This window comes from Protopterus annectens, chromosome 9.part0 (assembly GCF_019279795.1).
Source record: "Protopterus annectens isolate FY-2018-M chromosome 9.part0, PAN1.0, whole genome shotgun sequence".
In the NCBI taxonomy this organism is placed as follows: Eukaryota; Metazoa; Chordata; order Ceratodontiformes; family Protopteridae; genus Protopterus; species Protopterus annectens.
Window position 1 is genome coordinate 1,851,707,764 of NC_056743.1, and position 22,041 is coordinate 1,851,729,804.

Here is a 22,041-nt window from a genome sequence, read left to right on the forward strand (position 1 = left end):
ACCTGCAGTATTAGATGCTTTGGTTAAAGTCACGCTACACTGTTTGAATATAGAGAGTTACCTGCAGCATTAGATGCATTGGTTAAGGTGATGCTATACTGTTTGGATACAGAAAGTAACTTGCAGCATTATATGCATTGGTTATATTGATGCTACAATGTTTGAATATAGAGAGTCACCTGCAGTATTAAATGCTTTGGTTATAGTGATGCTATACTGTTTGAATGCAGAGAGTCACCTGCAGTATTTGATGCTTTGTTTATTGTGATGCTATACTGTTTAAATATACATTCACCTGCAGTATTAGATGCTTTGTTTACAGTGATGCTATACTGTTTGAATACAAAGAGTCACCTAGTATTAGATGCTTTGGTTATAGTGATGCTATACTGTTTGAATATAGAGAGTCACCTGCAGTATTAGATTCTTTGTTTATTGTGATGCTATACTGTTTAAATATACAGTCGCCTGAAGTATTAGATGCTTTGTTTACAGTGATGCTATACTGTTTGAATACAAAGAGTCACCTAGTATTAGATGCTTTGGTTATAGTGATGCTATACTGTTTGAATATAGAGAGTCACCTGCAGTATTAGATGCTTTAGTTATAGTGATGCTGTAGTGTTTGAATACAGAGAGTCATCTACAGCATTAGATACTTTGGTTATAGGGGTGATGTACTGTTTGAATATAGAGAGTCACCTGCAGTATTACATGCTTTGGTTATAGTGATGCTATACTGTTTGAATATAGAGAGACAAATGCAGCATTAGATGCTTCGGGTATATTGATGCTATACTGTTTAAATATAGAGTCACCTGCAGTGTTAGATGCTTTGGTTATAATGATGCTATACTGTTTGAATCCAGACAGTCACCTGCAGTATTAGATGCTTTGGTTTCAGTGATGCTATACTGTTTGAATATAGAGAGTCACCTGCAGTATTAGATGCTTTGGTTATAGTGATGCTATACTGTTTGAATATAGAGAGTCACCTGCAGTATTAGATGCTTTGGTTATAGTGATGCTATACTGTTTGACTATAGAGAGTCACCTGCAGCATTATATGCTTTGGTCATAGTTATGCTATACTGTTTGAATATAGAGAGTCACCTGCTGCATTAGATGGTTTGCTTATAGTGATGCTGTACTCTTTAAATATAAAAAGTCAACTACAGTATTAGATGCTTTGGTTATAGTGATGCTATACTGTTTGACTACAGAGAGTCACCTGCAGCATTAGATATTTTGGTTATTGTGATGCTATACTGTTTCAATATATAGAGTCATCAGCAGTATTAGATGCTTTGGTTTTAGTGGTGCTATACTGTTTGAATACAGATAGTCACCTGCAGTATTAGATGCTTTGGTTATAGCTATGCCATACTGTTTGAATACAGAGAGTCGCCTACAACATTAGATGCTTTGGTTATAGGGGTGATGTACTTTTTGAATATAGAGAGAGATACCTGCAGTATTAGATGCTTTGGTTATAGTGATGCTATACTGTTTGAAAATACAGAGTTACCTGCAGCATTAGATGCTTTGGTTATAGTGATGCTATACTGTTAGAGAGATAAATGCAGCATTAGATGGTTCAGTTATAGTGATGCTATACTGTTTGAATATAGAGAGTTACCTGCAGCATTAGACGGTTTGGTTATAGTGATGCTATACTGTTTAAATATAGAGAGTCACCTGCAGTATTAGATGCTTTGGTTATAGTGATTCTGCACTGTTTGAATACAGACAGTCACCTGCAGTGTTAGATGCTTTGGTTATAGTGATGCTATACTGTGTGAATACAGCAGCATTATATGCATTGGTTATATTGATGCTATACCGTTTCAATATAGAGAGTCAACTGCAGTATTAAATGATTTAGTTATAGTGATGTCATACTGTTTGAATGTAGAGAGTCACCTGGAGCATTAGATGCTTTGGTTATAGTGATGCTATACTGTTTGAAAATAGAGAGTCACCTGCAGCATTATATGGCTTGGTTATAGTGATGCTATACTGTTTGAATACAGAAAGTCACCTGCAGTATTAGATAGGTTCATATGTTCCTATGTAGATACTAGGCTATTGACCCTGGGGGCTATATAAGCCTAGCCAAAATAGTTCCCTGGCTTTCGCATCCCAAGAAAGTTATTTTCCTGCCCCAATGCCTAGTAGAGCCACAGAAGTGATCCCTGGGGTGAGTTTTCTATTTCCCATCTAATTGTCAAGATTTGTCTTAAAGAAGGCTAATGAGGAGCTTTGCTTGATATGAATGGTCTGTTCCAGAGTATGGGAAGTCTCTGTGACAGGAATCTATCCCTCCAGCATGTTTTGTTTATTGTGGTGGCAAGGTTTACATCTCTGGAGCATATGGCTCAGAGGGATTGGTGTTTTTTAAGTTGAACATGTCCAACAGATCTGGGTTTGACATGGCTTTGTATATTAGGCAGAGGTCACCTCTGAGTAGGTGATAAGTGACAGAGTAGAGCTGGAGTTTTTTGAGATATTCTGCATATGGCATCTGTTTCAGGCCAGTAATCCTCTTAGTGAGGTATATCTGTGGCCTTTCTAATTGTTATAGATGTCTTGCGAGGTACATGCCAAGTGTTGTACTCTATAATGGGTCTGATGAGGGATGAGTAGAGAGGAACAATGATCTCTTTCTTTCTGGAGGTGAACCCCTTTGTGATGAGGTGTGCCATGTAGAAGGATTTCCTGACTACTGTGGTGATTTGATTATCAAAGGAGAGAATACTGTCCACCTGTGTCCCAAGGTCTATTATAACACTTTTGGTGTTTAGTTGGCTACCACCTATGTGGTAGTTCATGGGTACAGTGTTTTTCCCAAAGGGGATGACAATGCACTTCTTTGCATTGAGCTTGAGACCGTGACTTTGACACCAAGCATCAGTCTCAGTGATGCCCCTTTGTAGAATGTCCACATCATTAGGCGATTCTATTATGGCACCTAGTTTGCAGTCGTCTGCACATTTCATTAGCCAAAGACCTGCTGTATTAGCCTGGACTTCTGAGAAGTAGATACCAAACAGGAGAGGACCCAGGACTGAGCCCTGTGGTATTCCACTTGCACTGGTCTGAAGTTGGATTTGGAGTTGGCCACTTTCACTGTGTGGATTCTGTCAGTGAGCTAGTTGGCCACCCATCTTGTGACATAAGGATAGGCTAATGGGGCGGTAGTTCCCAGGGTCCGTGGTGGCATCCTCTTGGTGGAGTGGGATAACCGTCAATGTGTGTCATTCAGCAGGCACAAACCCAGAAGTGAGGCTATGATTGAGCATGGTACTTAGGTGGGGTGCCAGTTCATTCTGTAGTGCATGTAGAACACAGCCTGGGATGTTGCCACGTCCCATGGATGCTGTGTTCTTGGCTTTAGAGAGTGTGGTCTTTACTTGTGCAGCCTTGATTACAGGGGCTTTGCATTCTTACAGTATAGTGATGGGCCCTTTGGGGGGTGAGGGGACATGAAGTTTGCACTGAACGCATTTGCCAAGATGTTGGCAATATCAGTTGGTTCTGTATATCTAGTGCCATTATGCTGTAGCTCAGGGCAGATCTGAGTGTCACCATTGACATTCTTGACATAGCTGTAGAATGCTTTTTGGTTGTCTTTAGAATCAGTGGTGATTTTATTTTCGCAACTAGGTTTGGAGGATTTTTATGAGGGATCTCAGCTTCTTACTGAGGCTGACCAGGGAGTTCCTGCAATCAGGAGATTTTACTCTTTTCTGCAACAGCTCCTTCCTTCTGTTGTAGAGTTTGTTTATGGCAGTGGACCACCAAACTGGCTTCCTTTTTTGGACGATAGTGTCTTGGTTCTGTTGGGGTGGCATGATCCATGTACTCGTGTATGTGCTTATACAGTGCATTTGTATAGGATTCAGCAGTCATACCTCTATTTTCCATCTGTATGGGTGTCATGAAGCTTGACACTTCTGTCTTAAGAAGCATAAAGTTGGCTTTAGAGAAGTTTTTTGTGGTGATTTCCTTAATGGGGGGGGGTGGGTGGGTCCGGGATATTGATGTCTATATTGATTAGCTTGTGGTCAAATCTGACCAGTGAGGAGTTGACCTCTGGTGTGGAACATCAGTTGCCCATATTGGTAATAACCAGGTCCAGGATATTGCTGCCCCTGGTGGGGGTAAGGACAAGCTGATCCAGAGCATTGGAATTTATGAATTCCAGAAATTATTGAGCAAATGAGCTAGTACATGAGTAGTTTTCCCAGTTGGTTGTGGGGTAGTTGAAATTGCTCATTATTAGGGTACTGGACTGTACCTTAATATTACCCAGTATATCAAGAAATGTGGAGTGGGCATCCTGGGGCATGGCGGGGGATCTGTAACAATCTACAACATGGATTGCAGTCTTGCCCAGTGTTAGTTGCACTTGGAGATTTTCAGATGCATTATATTGAGCAACTAGCCTGGAGGTGTGGATATCCTTAATGATTACTTAGTGTTTCAGTCCAGGTTAGGTGGCCAAAAGGTGTGGTATGAGTTACAGCCTGGTAATGCAGGAGTGCTCTCTAGAGCCTTGAACCAGGTCTCCATCATTGCACAGATGTCTATGTTCTCCATTTTAAGGAGTGCCTTGAGTGAGTGCATTTTGAGGTTTAGACTTCTAGCATTGAGTAGCATTACCCTCAGATTTTGCTTGCTTATACCTGCTATGATGGTGAGTTTGTCATTTAAACCCTACCTAGAAAAGCCACTACAGGGGTGGCAAGAGCCTTAGCCAGTATCTAGAATCTCAAGAGAGACAGGTGCAGGCCATCTCTGGCAAAGCATCGTGGTCTGTCGATCATGTTGTAGCAGGCAGACAGACATTGGATCCCCTTAGAATGACACAAGAAGCTTAGCCAATTGTTGAAGTCAATAATTTTGTCCTTGTATTGTGGTATCATTCTGGGCGATGGCAGGATGCTACTCACTGCTAGGATCATACCTGCCTGGGCTACATGATCCGAGAGCTCCTCCATGTCCATTTTCATGTACTCCAGGGAGGTACATCTCAGGTCATTCACACCAACATGGTCAATGACAGAGTCATATTTGTACTTGTTGTGGAGTGACCTGAGTGCTTGCTTTATGTGGTAGATCCTGGCACCCAACAGGCAGCTGAAAGTAACTTTCTCCTTGTTTAGCCTGGTGAGTGGGACATTAGTTTGCCTGAATATAGAGTCACCTATGTCTAGTGTGTTGGGTAAGTTGTTTTACCTTATGGGCTGAGGTTGAGTGGCACACTGGTTTTGTGGGCTATGTGTCTTTTGGTTAGTGTTGGGGGATGGTGGTTGCTTGAGTTTCAGCTTTGGAGGTCTCTGTTGTTTGGGGAGATTTTTATTGAGAGCCTCTGTGAATGTAGGTGTGTGTTTTGTGTTACTATGTGTGGATTTAGGTGGTGTAGGTTTTGATGGACTATGTATTAAGTGTGTTGTGGTGTAGGTGTTTACCTTCTTCTCTTGACTGTCTAGTACAGTCTTGGCTGGAAAGAGCTTGGCTTCTAATTTGGCTATATAAGTGCATCTCTCACAGGTTGTAGTGTTGAGTGGTAGGAGGAGAGGTTTGTCAGTGTACATGAGTCAATTGCTACATTGCCCCAAGATGCCCAGATTCATCAGGTGGACAAGGGAAAATACCAGGAGCTGACCCTTAGACATGCCTGGATAGGTGCTTATTTATTCAAGTGCTAAAAACTGTTTTCCTCCTAACAAGTGAGGAAAGTTGAGTGGTGCAGTTATTTGTAAATTATTTAGTGCTTGCAATGAGTTTTGAACAAGTGCTGAGCACAAGGAAACAGTTTTGAGTGCTAAAACTAGAAAACTGGTTAGTTCTAAGGGAAAATTAGAAAAACAGACTTTCTGGCAACAGGAATAGTTTAACCCTAGTTAAATGGCGTTGTGTGATGAATAAAACCATGCAAATACAGGGTTATAAACAGAAAGATGAAAGGGATAGAGCTAGCCAAAATGGGCAATAAAACTACGAATTCTGAGCTGAACCCACTCCTCCAGTGACAGATGGGCTGCTCACAGCTCACCACTCTCACTGATGCGCAGAGAAGCTTCCTTCTATCTTAGTAAGCTCTGGACAACACAGAAACTACAAACAGCTTAGAATTCAGCAAAATCTGAAACCTGGACTCTACTGGTTATAGAGAGGCAGGAAACAAGTAGAGAGATAGGATTTTTTTTTTCAAAAATTAAAACAGATACAGTAAAACAACACTTTTAAAGTAGAAAAATGGCTATTGCACTTGTGTGCAGCCCTCAACAGTTCAACAGTTGAAAAACACTTAAAAATGATCAAAGTACAAACAGTATCAGAATTTAAAAAACAGTTCAAATAAGTTGCAAAGTTAATAAAAGATGCTCAGAATAGTGTGGCTAGCAAAAAAATAAGAAATAAAAATTAAAACAGAGGTACTTAATCCATTCAAAGTCTCCCTTTTTTCTCTCTCTGCTGCTGTAGATCTCTGCAGGACACCCAGGCAGGATCTTGTTGAGGTAATACAAGTGCAAAAAACACGCAAACATAGGTTTTTAAACAGAAAGATGAAAGGGATAAAAATAGTCCAAAATGGCCAATAAAACTACAGATTCTGAGCTGAAACCACTCCTCCAGCGACAGATAGGCTGCTCAAAGCTCACCACTCTCACTGATGAACAGAGATGCTTCCTTCTCTTTTAGTAAGTTCTGGGCAACACAGAAACTACAAAACAGCCCAGAATTCAGCAAAATCTGAAAACCGGACTCTACTGGTTATAGAAAGGCAGGAAACAAGTAAAGAGATAGGATTTTTTTTTTCAATAATTAAAATTGATGATTTGGTTATAGTGTTTTTTCTCTAGGGCATAGTTATATTGGGGAAGTAATTTTGTATTGATTTGTTAATGCTGTGTCAACCTTCTGGCATATACAGGAGTCTGTGTATTGTAATTAGGAGGGAAAGAGCTAAGTGATGTGGTAGTTTTAACCAGTTTAATTTTCTGCTGGCTAGGAAGTAATGTGCTCTGTTATAAATTAAAGCAGGTTTGGCTATATTATTATACCATTGTTCAAGTTTGAACAATTGTGAGACCTGAAGGTTATGGAAGATTGAGGCAGCATAGAAGAGAGATGGCAGTAAGAAAGTAGAAGCTACAAGTCATCCAACTATGTCAGTGGGGTAGGTTTTATTCTGTATAATGTGCCCAGTGTTTGCTTTTTAACCATGTTTGATAAATGGTGATTGAATTTCAACTGGTCACCTATGGTGACACACAATATATTGTTCTGTCTTGGCGTTATTGGCAGAGATGATAAAGAAAAGTGTTGTCTTGGCAGAGATGTGTTTTGGGGTGAAAAGTATTAATTTAGTTTTTTAAGGTTTATGACTAGTAATATTTCACTCAATAATAAAATTGTTGTATAATGTCTTGCAATTTATAGAGAGACTTGGTAGAGCAGATTTGGGACAAGTTATCAGTGTATTGAACTAGGGTAGCATTTTTTGCAACAGTGGAGAGTCATTGATGAATATGTTCAAAAGAATGGGACCTAGAGTAAATCCTTGTGGGACACCAAAACTTAATGACAAGAAGGTAGAGAAATTATTTTTTCCATATCACTACTTGTGCTCTGTTTCAGAGGTAGTTAAGACAGCATTGCAGTGAAGAGATAGTGAGTGCTAATGATTAGAGTTTATTGAAAATGTCTGGTAGGAGGCAGTATCAAAAGCTTTTTATAAGTCTAGAAAGATGGTGGAGGTTGTGTTTCTGTGGATGTTGACAGTATTAACAAAATTCCCCAAACCAATAGTTGTGATGTGATGAGGACAGAAGTGGTGTTGGGTTGAAGACATAAACTGGTTATCTATTAGACGGTCGAAAAGTTGTATATGAATGCATCTTTCTATATTTTTAATAGGGTAGAAAAAATTACAGTTGGCCAATAGTTTGCAAAAATCTGTATTGATTCCACGTGTGCAATAGAATAATGAATGTTTGTTTTCCATGTGGTGTCTTTATTTTTAGATGTGTATCGATTTAGCAGAATAGAAACTGGACATGCAATGGCCTCAGCTGCTATTTTAAGATATGATAGGTAGATTGTTGGGGCAGTTGTGGGATTTAGTTATTTAGTTAGTTACTTATTTAGTTATTATACTTTTTATTAGCAAAATTGTTTAAATATATGCAAGACTATATTTCAAAACATACAACAAAAGAAGACTGAGTACATCTAAGTGACATGTCAAGGAAACTTTTTCACTATGACTATCACAATATTCAGTGTCACAGAGATAAAATTACAGCCATAGCATATAACTGTGCTTATTATCAAAGAGAATGAGAAAGTTCAAGCTGATATCTGGTACCAAGCTCTGAGTCTACTCCAAACATTATTCATTTTCATTTTCTTTACTTTAGAATCCTGAGCACATAAAGTTTGTTGATATCATTTAATACTATTAGATCTCATGCTATCTTAACTCCAGTATGGGTTTGACTTCCAGGACCTTGCTATAGAGCATCCAACCTCCTAGAATCATAACAATGCCTTTCACAAATAATTCATTTTTGAGGTATTCCTTTGATGGTATCTGTGTGAACTGCCTTAAAAGATAAACATTAAAGGAGGTTATTTGATTGAGTTCAGACCTCAAGAGATTGATTAGTCACATTGTTGGTTAAAGACTGTACTGTCTGTATAAAATGGGTATTGAATTAGTTGGCTATTATATCATTTGTGTCTACATGTTTGGGATTGGCTCTTAATTCTTAGATTTTAATTCTTATTAATTCATTTTTCTTTTTCTTCCAGATCCATTCATTTATCATAACTTTCACCAATGATTTTTCATAACATATTCTTATTGTATGCACTAATTTTCCCCATTTCCTTGTGCATCTAATATCTTCTATGTTTCTGCATGTCTTACCCTGTTAAATGTTTTTGCTAAATCACGTTATTAATCTTACCTCCTTGCTTTCTTTCAAAATCATATATATATCACTTATTTTGCATTCTTCTTCTTTTTACATCAACATCCCCATTCCCTATAACTTCATCCAATACTTTGTGCATCCTTTTTAGATTTATTTTCATAAATATTTTATATGCATTCCCTATGACTGTTGGTCTCCATTTTTTAAATTGTTTTCATATTTTTCCTTATAAATTTAGTCATCTCCCCACCTCCATTTACCTCTTCTTCCTTTATATCTTTCTCTAACTACTAATCAAATGTTTTAACAGACAGCATTTTCATTCATCCCTTTATTATCTCCATAATTTAGCTCATTAAGTCCTGGTGCTAATTCATCACTTTCCTTCCATTCAGTTTCCTCTAATTCTTCCATTTTAATTTTCTCTTCTAAGTGTTTCTTAACATTTCCATATATCCCCTTCACCTTTTATTTTTCTCTTTCAACTTCTTTTTCACATATTCCACTTGCACATTTTCAACCATATATTTACATTACTCCTGTTTATATTGTTAATTGCCTTTTCACTTTATATTGCATTTCTCTTCCCTTCTCTTGTTTTAACTTCTTTCCCTAAAATGTTGACATGTCCTCTTTTGAATTTTATAAAGAATGTTTGTCTATATATACATCATTGTCTTCCTTTTCTCTCTATTTTCCATAGAAATATTTTTATGTTTTACTAATTTTTGTGACTACCTTATTCTATCTTATGTTTATATATTCTCATAGTTTCTTGATAGTCAATCTTAACTCTTCTTTTTATTCTGTTCTCAACTTAAAAAAAAAAAAAAAACTTTTTTTATGTTTTTCCTTATAGACCACCCATCAATATGTCCAAATTTTGTAGTGCCCCCTCATTGCTGCATGCCCTTTTCATAATTTTATGTGTTTTTCATTGATTTCTTTATTTTATTAACCTCACAAGTTAACCATTTTATTCCACTTTTTATTATTATCTTTCTGTCATCTGCTATTCCACCCCATATTGCTATGTAATCTGAAAAGTGATACATTTTACCCCATCTTTTTCTTCATATTTTTTCTTGAATATAAAACACTGTCTACTTTAAACTGTTTTGTGTGTCCAACCTATATTTTCCCTATTTTCAACCCAACACATTTCATGAAATCTTTAATGACCTTAACATCTTGTTATTTTTTCACTTCATTTCCCCAAATTGCATTTAAAGTCTTTTATTATAATTACTGACAATATATACCATTAAATACTTATTTATTTTTCCCTCAAACTTCTTTTTTCTTTCAGACATATTTGAGTAGGCTGACACATATTCCATTTTTATCATATCACGGATTACCACCCTATCAGATTATATTACTATAACAGCTTATATTTTTATTTCCTCACTACTTGTGAGAATCCCCAAAACTGAAAGCCTTATGTCTCAATGACCATACAATCTTCCTTTACATATTGCCTTAACCCTTTCTCTTTTTTCCTTCTTCCCATACCTTGTGCTCAACAAATATTTCACATCAGTACTTAACTGTATATACCGTTCAGTAACTAACAAACTGCTGATATCATTATGTATACAGTTTATTATCTAAATATGGAATGGCACTTATGCGAAATGGGGATGGTCGAATGTGTATTTTCCAGTTTCCGTAATGTTGTTCTGCAATTGTTCAAATACACATTAACAAAAGGTAGTGTGCATTCACTAATATTTATTTATTTATTTATTTACATTTGATGACCGGGAGTGTCCGACTGGACGTAGGTCCATTTTCAGCGGAGGCCTGGGGAGAAAAGCTCCACAGTTAAAATAAACAGACAGTAGTTACATTGGATTACATAGCGATTAACAATTTAACATAGCAATTACTTATAACATATTTACAGATGAAGAACATAGTACATCAGTAGACAACTAGAATCTTTATCTGTGAAGTACATAACAGACATTAGCAAATGTTACAATAAGAAGTTCCTACTGTATAATAAGTACTAGGCTTATGAGCATCTGAGCTTGCTATAATCAAGGTAGTTAGTGGAGTGGAAAGAAAGATAGTGGTTGGATGGGGTGGGTGATATTAGAGTATGAATATTATATAGAGTATCAATATGGGATTGATGTTCTGGTAACTACAGTGGAGATCAGGAAATTTACCTTTTTCCTTACTGTAGTGTGACCTTGGAGTTGGAATATATAATAACCAGTGGATGTAGGGGGTGCAAGGGGGCTTACCGTCCTGCAAAAACATTACTGGTAGCATGGACTTTTGACATTGGAACTTCCAGTGTTCAAATGTCAATTCTGTGGTTACCATTTCTGACATTTTGTTAATTCTGTATTACCAAATTTGGAAAACAAATTTGCTCAAGATGTGGAAAAATGTTTTGATTTTCCACATTTTGATAGAAAACCCTATATACAAGTTACATTTAATGTCAATAGTCCTACATCATCATTTTACTTTTTTGTGATCTTGTTTCTATGTTTTTTTCTTCTAGCACTCCCTTAAACTGAGTTTTCATAATTTTGTTATTGTTCTTCCAGTGTTTACAATTCTCTGTCCTCTCCTTCATAACATTTTAAGTTGCAAAGTTATTTTAACTCATATTTGAAACCTCTCTGCAGATCATACTCTTCCTCACTTAACCATCCTTTCCAGCATTTTTTACACTCTTTTCTTCACTTATTTCCCCCATATTTTTCTTCACAAATATCTTCTGTAACATTTTCAACCAATTGTTTCTTTTCTCTGTTTTCCTTTTTTCATTTTGCCTTTCTTGTTCTTACAAAGGAAAGTTAAACTAGAAATGTCAATTCTCATTACATTTTCTACATACTGGTTTAAAATTCCTGTTAATATGCTGTTTCACTGCATACTGACCACATCTTCTTTTGTTACAGTCTTGCACCAAATGTGTCATTTCTCCATAAAAGTTTAAGTTGCCCCATTATCTTATAGTGCCCATTTACCAATTTAGCAATATTATGTTTTGTACATGCATTATTTTTCTTCACTCTCATCCATTGTTCTCTACACTTCCCAGCCTCCTGTCCAAACTTTCTTTCCTCATATACTTTTTAACATCATGTACTGTACTACAAACAAATACAAAAAGGTTCTTAAGTCACATTATTCAAGATCTCATGTTCTGAGCTATACATTTAATTTTCTGTTTAATTGCATGCTTAAATTTTGAAACAGACATCCATTCCTTGGTGACAGCATTGTATTCTCTGCTTCATTCATAAAACATTCTAAATACGTTTTAAATGCCAGTTCACAAAAGTCTTAATCATCTAAGTGAATTAATGCTCTTAAGTCTTATAAATTATAGCCTAGTGGCAAAATAATATTATCCATAATCTTATGCCCATTAATGGCTTTGCTGCTTTTTTGTTTTGATTCTTAACTGTAATTTTCTCTGCACATTCAGTGCTTCAGTACTCATTGCAATCCTGTGCTTCCCTCTTCCTATACTTCTTCTTCTGCTTCCCTGGCTCACAATTTTAGCATAAGTCTTTTTAGTTCTCCTTTAAACATTTGTATCAGTTCTTCTTACTTCACCTTGCTGCAGGTGCTTGTCCTTAAAAACACCTTACCCACCAGCTAAACATACACCCAGACTGATACCATCAGCTTCAAAATTTACACTTTCTGAAATTTCCTGTTTTTGTAGGTCTAATTCTAGTTTTGTTTTCCAGTTATCCTCCTTTCTATCCTTCGGCTCTTCCGCCTGTATGAAACCCATTAAGGCATGTGTTTTAAGTCCTTTGGCACCAAAATTTATCACAGCTGCCCCTGCAGTCTCTGCATCATGCTCCGCAGGCCCTGGAGCACTTTCAGGCCTTTGAATGCTATCCTTTGCTCTGCCATGTTGGAAGTGTCTGAGGTTAGTAGCAGCCATTTAGCACTACTTAGTGGATTAGATCAAAAAGAGTAGAATTTCCTCAGTGGCCTAGCCAAATTTCCCCAGTCAGTATGACTACCATCTCAGGTCTCTCATGAAAAATGCTACCATCCTTGTAATATGTGTCCTGTTAAGAAAACATAAATACATTAAATAAATTATACGTCCTTGTGACATCTATCCCTATACTCCCCCATGGTGCTGACTCCTATAGAACTGCTCTGGTACTCCCAGTGAGAGTCTTTCCTGTACTTACCTAAGATGCCTGCCTCTATACTTCCCTTTCATACCTAATCCTATACTCACCCATGGCACCCCTTCTATACTTATCTGTCACACTCACTTCTACATACTCCTCTGAAACTAACTCCTGTACTCCCCTGTGATATCCACAACTATACTTCCTGTGACATTGATTCCTATTCTCCCCTGCAATATCCATTCCACTCACTTCCATGTGGCTTGTGACACCCAGTCCTATAATCCCTTTCCAAATATTTTTATACACTCTTATAAAGTTCTCTTTTACCTATATTTTCAGGTTTGTACTTAGTATAGTACATTTATAGGCAATATGCCACAGTAGGTTTTGATGCAGAAATCAAGATAGTAAAGTCAATATATGCAGCTGTAAACAAATACTCGTTATACATTGTGCACAAATACAGCAAACATAATAAAAAAGAGGAAAAACATTTTCATTTCATGATGACACAAATACATTAATATCAGAAAGGTAAATGCATGCTGCAATAAATATCCTTTTCAAGTGGCATTCTCTTGGGGAAAAGGAAACAGTAGTAAACAGAAGTTTTACATCGAGCACATCTACAATCAATATCATAAGAAAAATATTACAAACCTTTGTTTTCATTTCATGATAACATAGAAAAACAATAACTCCAAGAAGTAAACCTCCAAAACTGAGACGCACTGTTCCAATAATGGCACTATACGACACCCTTCCAACTAAAAGAAATAAAAATATAGTTATAGAAAATGTAATATAATAAAAGCGTATGTCTCCAGTTTTTAATTCTCCATATATTAAAATAATCTATTTTGGAAAAAAAAGGCATTTCCAAGCAATGACAAATAAAACAATTTATTATTAATGATCCAATTAATTCCAGTAGATTGTATACCTATAGCTATAACAGTTACATCTTTTACAGAACTAAGGTAGTGAGACCTTTCAACAGAGAAACTGTACTATAAAACTCCACCCTCTCCTGGAGTGTCTGTGAGATCATCAGTAAACCATAACAAAATTATATAGACTTAAGGTCCCATAGCCATAGTAGTAGAAATAAGGCCACTTACCAGGGACTCTGCCCCATAGCTGCAGCATCATAAATAAGGCCACCTACCAGGGATCCTGTACTGGCAGCCATTTGTAGTGGCCCATAGACATTCACTGAAGGTTTCATAGGTAAAATAGCTAGACAAACAAGGTCACTGTTATTGACCCGGGGCCTTGTCCCATAGCTGCAGCGGCTGAAATAAGGCCACTTACCAGAGACCTTACACTGACAACCTTGTGTAGTGGCACATAGATATTTAGTTAAGGTTTCATAGGTGAAGCAGCTAGACAAAGAAAGTCACTGCCAGTCACCCAAGACTCTGCACCAAAAGCCTGTTGTAAGAATATTCTGTGTTGCCACTGTTGCATAATTGTGCCTACGATTGCATCACTAATGGCTTCAGACTCCTGGGGTACAGAACACTGTCATCATTACCTGTCCTCCTTCCATCTTAGGCCACATATCAGAGCGACTACCAGAGGTTCACTCTAATGGAATATGTAGATACTCACAAGATCTAGAGGAAATTCAAAACTTTTTGGAAGGCTTACATTTCATATTGTGGTAGCTGTTCAGTCACCAAGCTCTAGGTAAAAACTGGATGTATTTCTCTTCTGTTGCTAGTACGTCAAAACCCCACCAATTTATGAACAAGAAAGAAACATAACAACTGACCTCAGTGTAACTGAATTAATTGGGCGTTTTGTTCAGAATCAATAGTGAAATAAGAGACATAATTTCAGTATTTTTGTATACCCCATTCAGATTTATTATAAAGTGTCTTCTAAAGACCTTTTAATTTTTCTAGCAGATTCTGTGCTCTTACTCATTTTATTTTCATTGTTTGTTGATTTATGTCCTTTTCTGCTTTTCCCACATAAACATCTCAAAATAGCAGATAAAGAACATACTATAATGATTCCATATAATATTACAACTAAGGTAGGGAATGGCGGTGTATAATCTATATTAATGTTCTTAGCTTAATATGATAAAAAAAAATCATTGTCCTATAAACCACCAACTTGATTTGGGTATTTTGTAGGGTCTGTCTAGTATAAGACCACAACACTCTACTAAGTGTATTTGTCATACTTGCCATTTGTTTGATTAAAAAGTATTACAGGAAGCTATAGCCATATTAACTACTCTGTGTTGCTGTTATCAATCTGTATCATATCAATAATTGTTTAAGCTAGTATATTACTAGTATGATATTGATTAATGACTATGTGTATGGGAATGTCAACCATGTTTAATATTTATAAACACTTGTAACTTATAACAGTTTTTCACCAAAAAGATCTTGTAATAAGTTCTAGAACTGCACAATGAGCTTCTAACAAGGTTCACAGTCACCACAGCATACAACTCAGTATATGAATGTATAGTGCCAATATCCTAGTCAATGTAGCATGCAACTCAGTATTTCAATATATAGCATCAGGTTCAGCTGCTTTAGAATGCAACTCAGCATATGAATGTATAGTATCAGGTCCCCAGTCACTGCAATGTATAACCCAACATATTAATGTACAGTACTAGCTTCCCAGTCAATGTAGCATACAGCTTTGTATATCAATGTATAGTACCAGGTTCCAGGCATTGCAGCATGCAACTCAGCAAATCAGTGGATAATGCCAGGTTCCCAGTCACGGTAACATGCAGCTTAGCATATCAATGCATAGGTTCCCTGTCACTGTACCATGGAAGTCAGCATATTAATGTATAGTGACAGATTCCCAGTAACTACCATGCAACTCAACATGTCAATATATATAGTGCCAGGTTTCCAGTCCCTGTAGCATGCAGCTCAGCATTTCTATGTATAATGTCAAGTTCCTTTTCCCTGTAGCATGCAACTCAATATATCCCTCTATAGTGCCAAGTTACCTGTGACTGTATCATGTGACTCAACATACTAATGTATAGTTCCAGGATACCAGTCACTATAACATAGAGTTCAGCATAGTATGTATAGTACTTGGTTCCCAATAAGTGTAGCATGCAGATCAGCATTTCCATGTACAGTAAACTCTCACTTATCTGGAACATAAGTGACTAGAACTCTCAAGCAACTCTCAAACAACCAGAAAAAAAATCGAAGAACTACACTACAGTATGAACAATTCAGTTTTTCATGTGTTGTATTTTGTCTTCCCCCTGCAGAAACATACCTTACATTTTTTAGAGTTTTAGAGTTTTAAAAAGGAAGATACAAATAAATTCCTCTCTCCCCAACCTGAGAACAAGTCAAACCAAACAAGTCAAATCACTAAAATGCCAACACTCGCTCCATACTCACTCAGTCAGTTTGCATCAGATTGCACATTTCTCTCCGATCTCTCACACACAGTCTCTTCAGCTTTCATAGGTCATAGGTGTGTACTAGGCTAATGGCCCTTGAGCCATTGCAAGCCTAGCCCATAGAAGTGCCCTGGCATTGTGTCGCCTGATGTGAGTTCCCAGTGCCTCTATCAAGTAGAACCACTGGAGTGATCCCCAGGGTGAACTTTCTATTTAACCCATCCACTCATCAAGATTTCTCTTGAAGAGGGTTAGCGAATTACTCTGCTTGACATGTATGGGAAGTCTATTCCAGAGCATGGGCAGTCTCTGGGTGAGGATCCTGTCCCTCCAGCATGTTCTGTTGATTGTGGTAATGAAGTTGAGGTCTCTGGAGTGTGTGGTGCAGAGTGATTGGGATTTCTTTACATGTAGCATTTCTAACAGAGCTAAGTCAGAAATTGCTTTGTAAGTCAAGCAGAGATCCCCTCTAAGTAGGCGATATGAGACAGAGAATAGTATTTATTTATTTATTTATTTACCAGGAAATTCTGAGTGGACACAAGTCCTTTTTCAGCGGAGGCCTGGGGATAAAAGCTTCACAGATTGTAAAAATGAGAATTTATAATGACATTGAGTAACAAAATTGATAGCATATATTAGAGAGACCTTTGGTACAGATTATAGTCATGAGAAATAAAAATATAAACAATAAAGTTTGAACAATAACACAGACATACAATATAAACAGCTTACTGTATATAGTAGTATATAGTAGTAATGAGTTGTTGAGTACGCTAAGCAAAGAAACTACTATATATACATTCAATTACCTTTATGGCAACTGCAGATTAATTCAGCCAGAGTGGGGGATGAGAGCAGAGAGAGCAGAAGGGAGGGGAGGTATTTAGTCAGCGTTTGGGCAATGACAGAGCCAGTGAGTTTTTAGGTGCAGTTTAAGTGCAGTCTTGAAATGACTGGAGGAAGTTTGGGTAGTAATGGTGGGGGGCAGGTTATTCCAGAGCTTGGATATGGCACAGGAAAATAGAGATTCTCCTGCACTGTGTTTGGCTTTGGTGATCTGGAGGATATTTTTGTTTTTGGAGTGAAAGGGTCTTGATGAGTGGAAGGGCTGGAGAAGTGATTGAAGTTATGGGATTTTGAGAAGGTGGTTTACTTGTTTGTGGGCAAAGGAGAGTTGATTCAGGTGAAGGAGTTGTGGGAGCTGGAGACCAGTCTAATTCTTTAAGGAAGACTCAGTGGTGGCTGCAGTAGGGAACACCAGTGGCAAATTTAGCGGTTTTGTTGTAGCATGTCTCTGGCTTTCTTAAGTCTGATTGTCTAAGATTAATAAGTATGGGAGATGCATAGAGTAAGGTGGAGATTAGTTGGGAGTTTGCAATAGATATTCTAGCAGTTTTAGTGAGGTATTGCTTGTTTATATATAAGGTGCCAAGTTTTTTTTGAACTTTTTTTATAGTAACAGATATATGGGTGTCAAATTTGAGATTATTGTCAATCTCCACTCGGAGTAGTTTGGTGTGAAGTTATGGAGAGATGGAGGTGTTGTCTTTGAAAAACATATTGAAGTGAGGGGAGTTTGGGGTAGATTTGGATGGTTGAAATATGAGGAGTTTGGTCTTACTGGGGTTAAGTAGTAGCTGGCAGTTGGATACCCAGCTTTCTATGGTTGAGAAAGATTCTTGTGTGATAAATTGGAGTTCAGGTAAAGTGGGGGCAGAGCAAATGAGAATGGAATTGTCAGCGTAGTGTATGAGAGAGGCTTGTTTGGTGGCAGTGAGCAGGTTGTTGGTGAATAGGGAGAATAGTAGGGAGCTGAGGATGGAATCTTGGGGGACACCAAGGGTAACTGGAAGATGAGGGGAGAGGGTTTTTTCCCAGACAACTGATTGCTGGAGTCTTTTGAGTCTGTCTGTGTAGGACATGTGTTTAATGCCTAGGATCATCTTCATGAGGTACTCTGAGGTATCTCCAGTGGTTGCAGGTGTCTAGTGAGGTACATGTCAAATGGGGCATTATACTCAATGACTGTTCTAATGAGGGAAGAGTAGAGACAGATGATGACCTCTTTCTTCTTAGATGCAAAACCAAGATGTGCCACATAGAAGGACTTTCTGATCACAGTGACAATGTGGTGGTTGAAGGAGAGACACTCCCATCGATATGTTAATTAGTGGGAACTGAGTTTTTACCAAAGGAGATGATGATGCATTTTTTGGCATTAAGCTTAAGTGAGGCCTTTCTGTAGGATGTCTGCATCACTTTGGGAGTTAATAATGGCTCCCAGGTTGCAGTCGTCTAACTTGGTCAGCCAGAGTCCCTTTGTGTTGGCCTAGACTTCTGAGCAGTAGATGCTGAACAGAAGAGGACCCAGGACAGATCCCTTTGGGACACCACTCATGACTGGTAAGCAGTCTGACTTGGAGCCCGCTATTTTCACTCTGTGTGTTCTATCTGTGAGCCAGTTTGCAACCCACCTAGTGATATAGGGGTCGATGCCTAGTTTGGTGAGTTTATCAATAATTCCCAAGTGAGGAATGGTATCAAAGTCCTTGGCCAGATTGAGGTAGGCTGTATGCACTGCCTTACCTTCATCCACAGCCCTGGTGACTGACTCAAAGAAGTCAACCAGGTTGAGCAGGTCTAGAGTTTGGAGATTTCATATATCTTTGTTAATCAGGCCCATGATGATGCACTCCATAGCTTTACATAACAGACTAATCAGGCTAATGGGTCGATAATTCCCAGGGTCTGTAGTCGCTCCCTCTTTATGGAGAGGGATGACTTTAGCAGTGTGCCATTCATAGGTTAATACTAGGCTATCTGCCCTAGGGCATTTATAAGCCTAGCCAGAGTGTGTTTGGCTTTCACCACCCATTTTAAATTAATTTTGCTATGCCCTTTTTCGAGGTTAGTATACTGTGCCTCTGTCTAACAGTGACACAGAAGTAATACCCAGGGTAAACCTACGATCTCCCATTCACTCATCAAGATTCCTCTTGAAGAGAGTCAATGAGGGACTCTGCCTAACCTGGACTGGGATTTTATTCCAGAGTGAAGGGAGCCTCTGGGTTATGAATCTGTCCCTCCAGCATGTCCTATTTATTTCAGTGCTGAGATTCAAGTCTCTCGAGCGCATAGCTCGATGGGATTTGGATTTTCTGAGATGCAGCATGTTCATTAATTCCGGGTTGGACATGGCTTTATAAGTCAGGCACAGATCGCCTCTGAGCAGGCAGTATGCCACTGAGTAGAGCTGGAGTTTCTTTAACCGGACAGCATATGGCATCTGTTTGAGCCCTTTGATCCTCTTGATAAGGTACTTTTGGGGTCTTTCCAGTTGCTGCAGGTGTCTGGTAAGGTACATCCCAAAAGGGGTATTGTACTCATTTATGGGCCTGATGAGGGATGAATAAAGAGGCATGATGACCTCCCCTGATCTAGATGTGAATCCCTTCATTATTAGGTGGGCTATATAAAATGTTTTTCTAACCACTTTGGCCACATGGTTGTCAAATGAGAGATTGCTATCAACTTGGGTCCCCAGGTCCCTAATTACTTCTTCCGTACTTAATGGATTACCACCTATGTGGTAATTTGTGGGCACTTTGTTTTGCCAAAGGGGATGACTATACACTTTTTGGCATTTAGCTTGAGGCTTCAGTAGGGACAAAGCCTGAGGTGAGGCTGTGACTGAATAGGGCAGACAGATGTGGTGCCAGTTTGCTTTGTAGTTCATGTAGAATACAGCCAGGATATTATCGGGTCCCATGGAAGCTGTATTCTTGGCATTGGACAATACAGCTTTAAGCTGTGCTACAGTAATGCTGGGTGCCTGGCATTCTTCTGGTATTGTGATTGGTCCTTTGGGGGGGGGGGGGAGGGTAAAGTCGGCACTGAATCTGTTGGACAGTATGATGGCAATATCTATTGACTGACTATAGGAGGTACCATTGTCCAGTATATCTGAGCAAACGTGGGTATTGCCATGGAGATTCTTGATATAGCTATAGAAGGCTTTGTGATTGTTTTTAGTGTCTGCTGCAATTCTGCCTTCATAGCTGGCTTTAGGGGATATGATGAGGGATCTCAAATTTTTGTTGAGGCTAATAAGGGAGTTTTTCCAGTCTTGGGACTTAAGCTTTTTCTGTAGAAGTTTCTTCCTTCTGTTGTAGAGTTTATTAATGGCAAGGGACCAACAGATTGGCTTCCTTTTTTTTGAGGAAAGAATCTTAGTTCTGTTGGGTATGACTAGTTCCATGCATTTGTGTACATGTTCATACAGTGCATTGGTGTATGATTCAGCAGTCATGCAGCTATTTTCCATTAGTATGGGTGCTGTGAAGTTAGCCATCTCTGTTTTTAGGAGACCAAAGTCAGCTTTGGAGAAGTTTTTCAAGGGGGTTACCTTTGCAGGGGGATGTGAGTGAGATGTGGATTTTCATGGTGATTCATTTATGGTCGGATCTGACCAGGGAGGGATTGACTACTGGTGTAGAGCAGTGGTCACCCATGTTAGTAATAACCAGGTCAAGGATGTTGCTTCCTCTAGTGGGGAGGGTCAAATGAGTTAGTCCAGGGTATTGGAATTGATGAATTCCAGGAAGCGTTGGGCCAGTGTTTTGATGCTTGAGTAGTTTTCCCATTTGATGGAGGGGAAGATGAAGTCTCCTAGTAAGAGAGTGTTGAATTGAACCTTTATAGATTCCAAGGTGCTTAGGAACATGGAGCGACATGGTTGGGGACCTATAGCAGGCTATGGCCTGGATCGCCGTCTTATCCAATGTTAGTTGTACCTGAAGTATCTCAGATGCATTATGCTGGGCTACTAGTCTGGAGGTGTGCATATCCTTTATGAATATGGAGACACCACTGCCTTTGGAGCTTCCATCCATTTTTGGGCCCGAAAGGTGTGGAATGAGTTATAAACCTGGTGACACAGGGGTACTTTCTGCCGCTTTAAACCAGGTCTCTGTTACAGCACAAATGTTGATATTCTCCATTTTAAGGAGTGTTTCAAGTGAGTGTATCTTGAGATTTAGACTTCTAGCATTGATCAGCATGACCCTCAGATTGCATTTATTTATAACTGTTATGGTGATAATTTGGTCTTTGGAAAACCACCTTAAAAAGGCACTATATGGGTGGCAAAAGCCTTAGCCAGTACCCAGAAACCCAGGGGTGACAGATGCAGGCCATCTCTGGCAAAGCATCAAGGTCTGTCAGTCATGTCATCCCCTTAAAATGGCACCAGGAACTTAGCCAATTGTTGAAGTCAATCATTTTTTGTTTGTACTGTGGTATCATTCTGGGTGACGGTAGGATACTGCTCAGGACTAGTGTCATACCTGCCTGGGCCACATAATCCGAGAGCTCCACAATGTCTCTTTTCATGTAGTCCGGGGAGGTGCATCTCAGGTCATTCACACCCACAAGGACAATGACAGGGTCATACTTGTACTTGTTGTGGAGCGACCTGACTGCATGTGTTATGTGTTGGATTCTGGCACCTGATAGACAGCTGATTGTTACCTTCTCCTTATTCAAC

At 38.6% G+C, this 22,041-nt stretch overlaps 1 protein-coding gene across 1 annotated transcript in view; it reads right to left on the minus strand.

The window, feature by feature from the left end:
• The window catches only part of LOC122810994 (signal-regulatory protein beta-1-like), a 443,272-nt gene that overhangs the window by 73,967 nt on the left and 347,264 nt on the right, over positions 1 to 22,041 (minus strand). Inside the window, exon 4 of the mRNA XM_044082508.1 lies at positions 13,745 to 13,851. Coding sequence (XP_043938443.1) covers positions 13,745 to 13,851 — 107 coding nt within the window. The remainder of the gene's footprint in view (positions 1 to 13,744; positions 13,852 to 22,041) is intronic.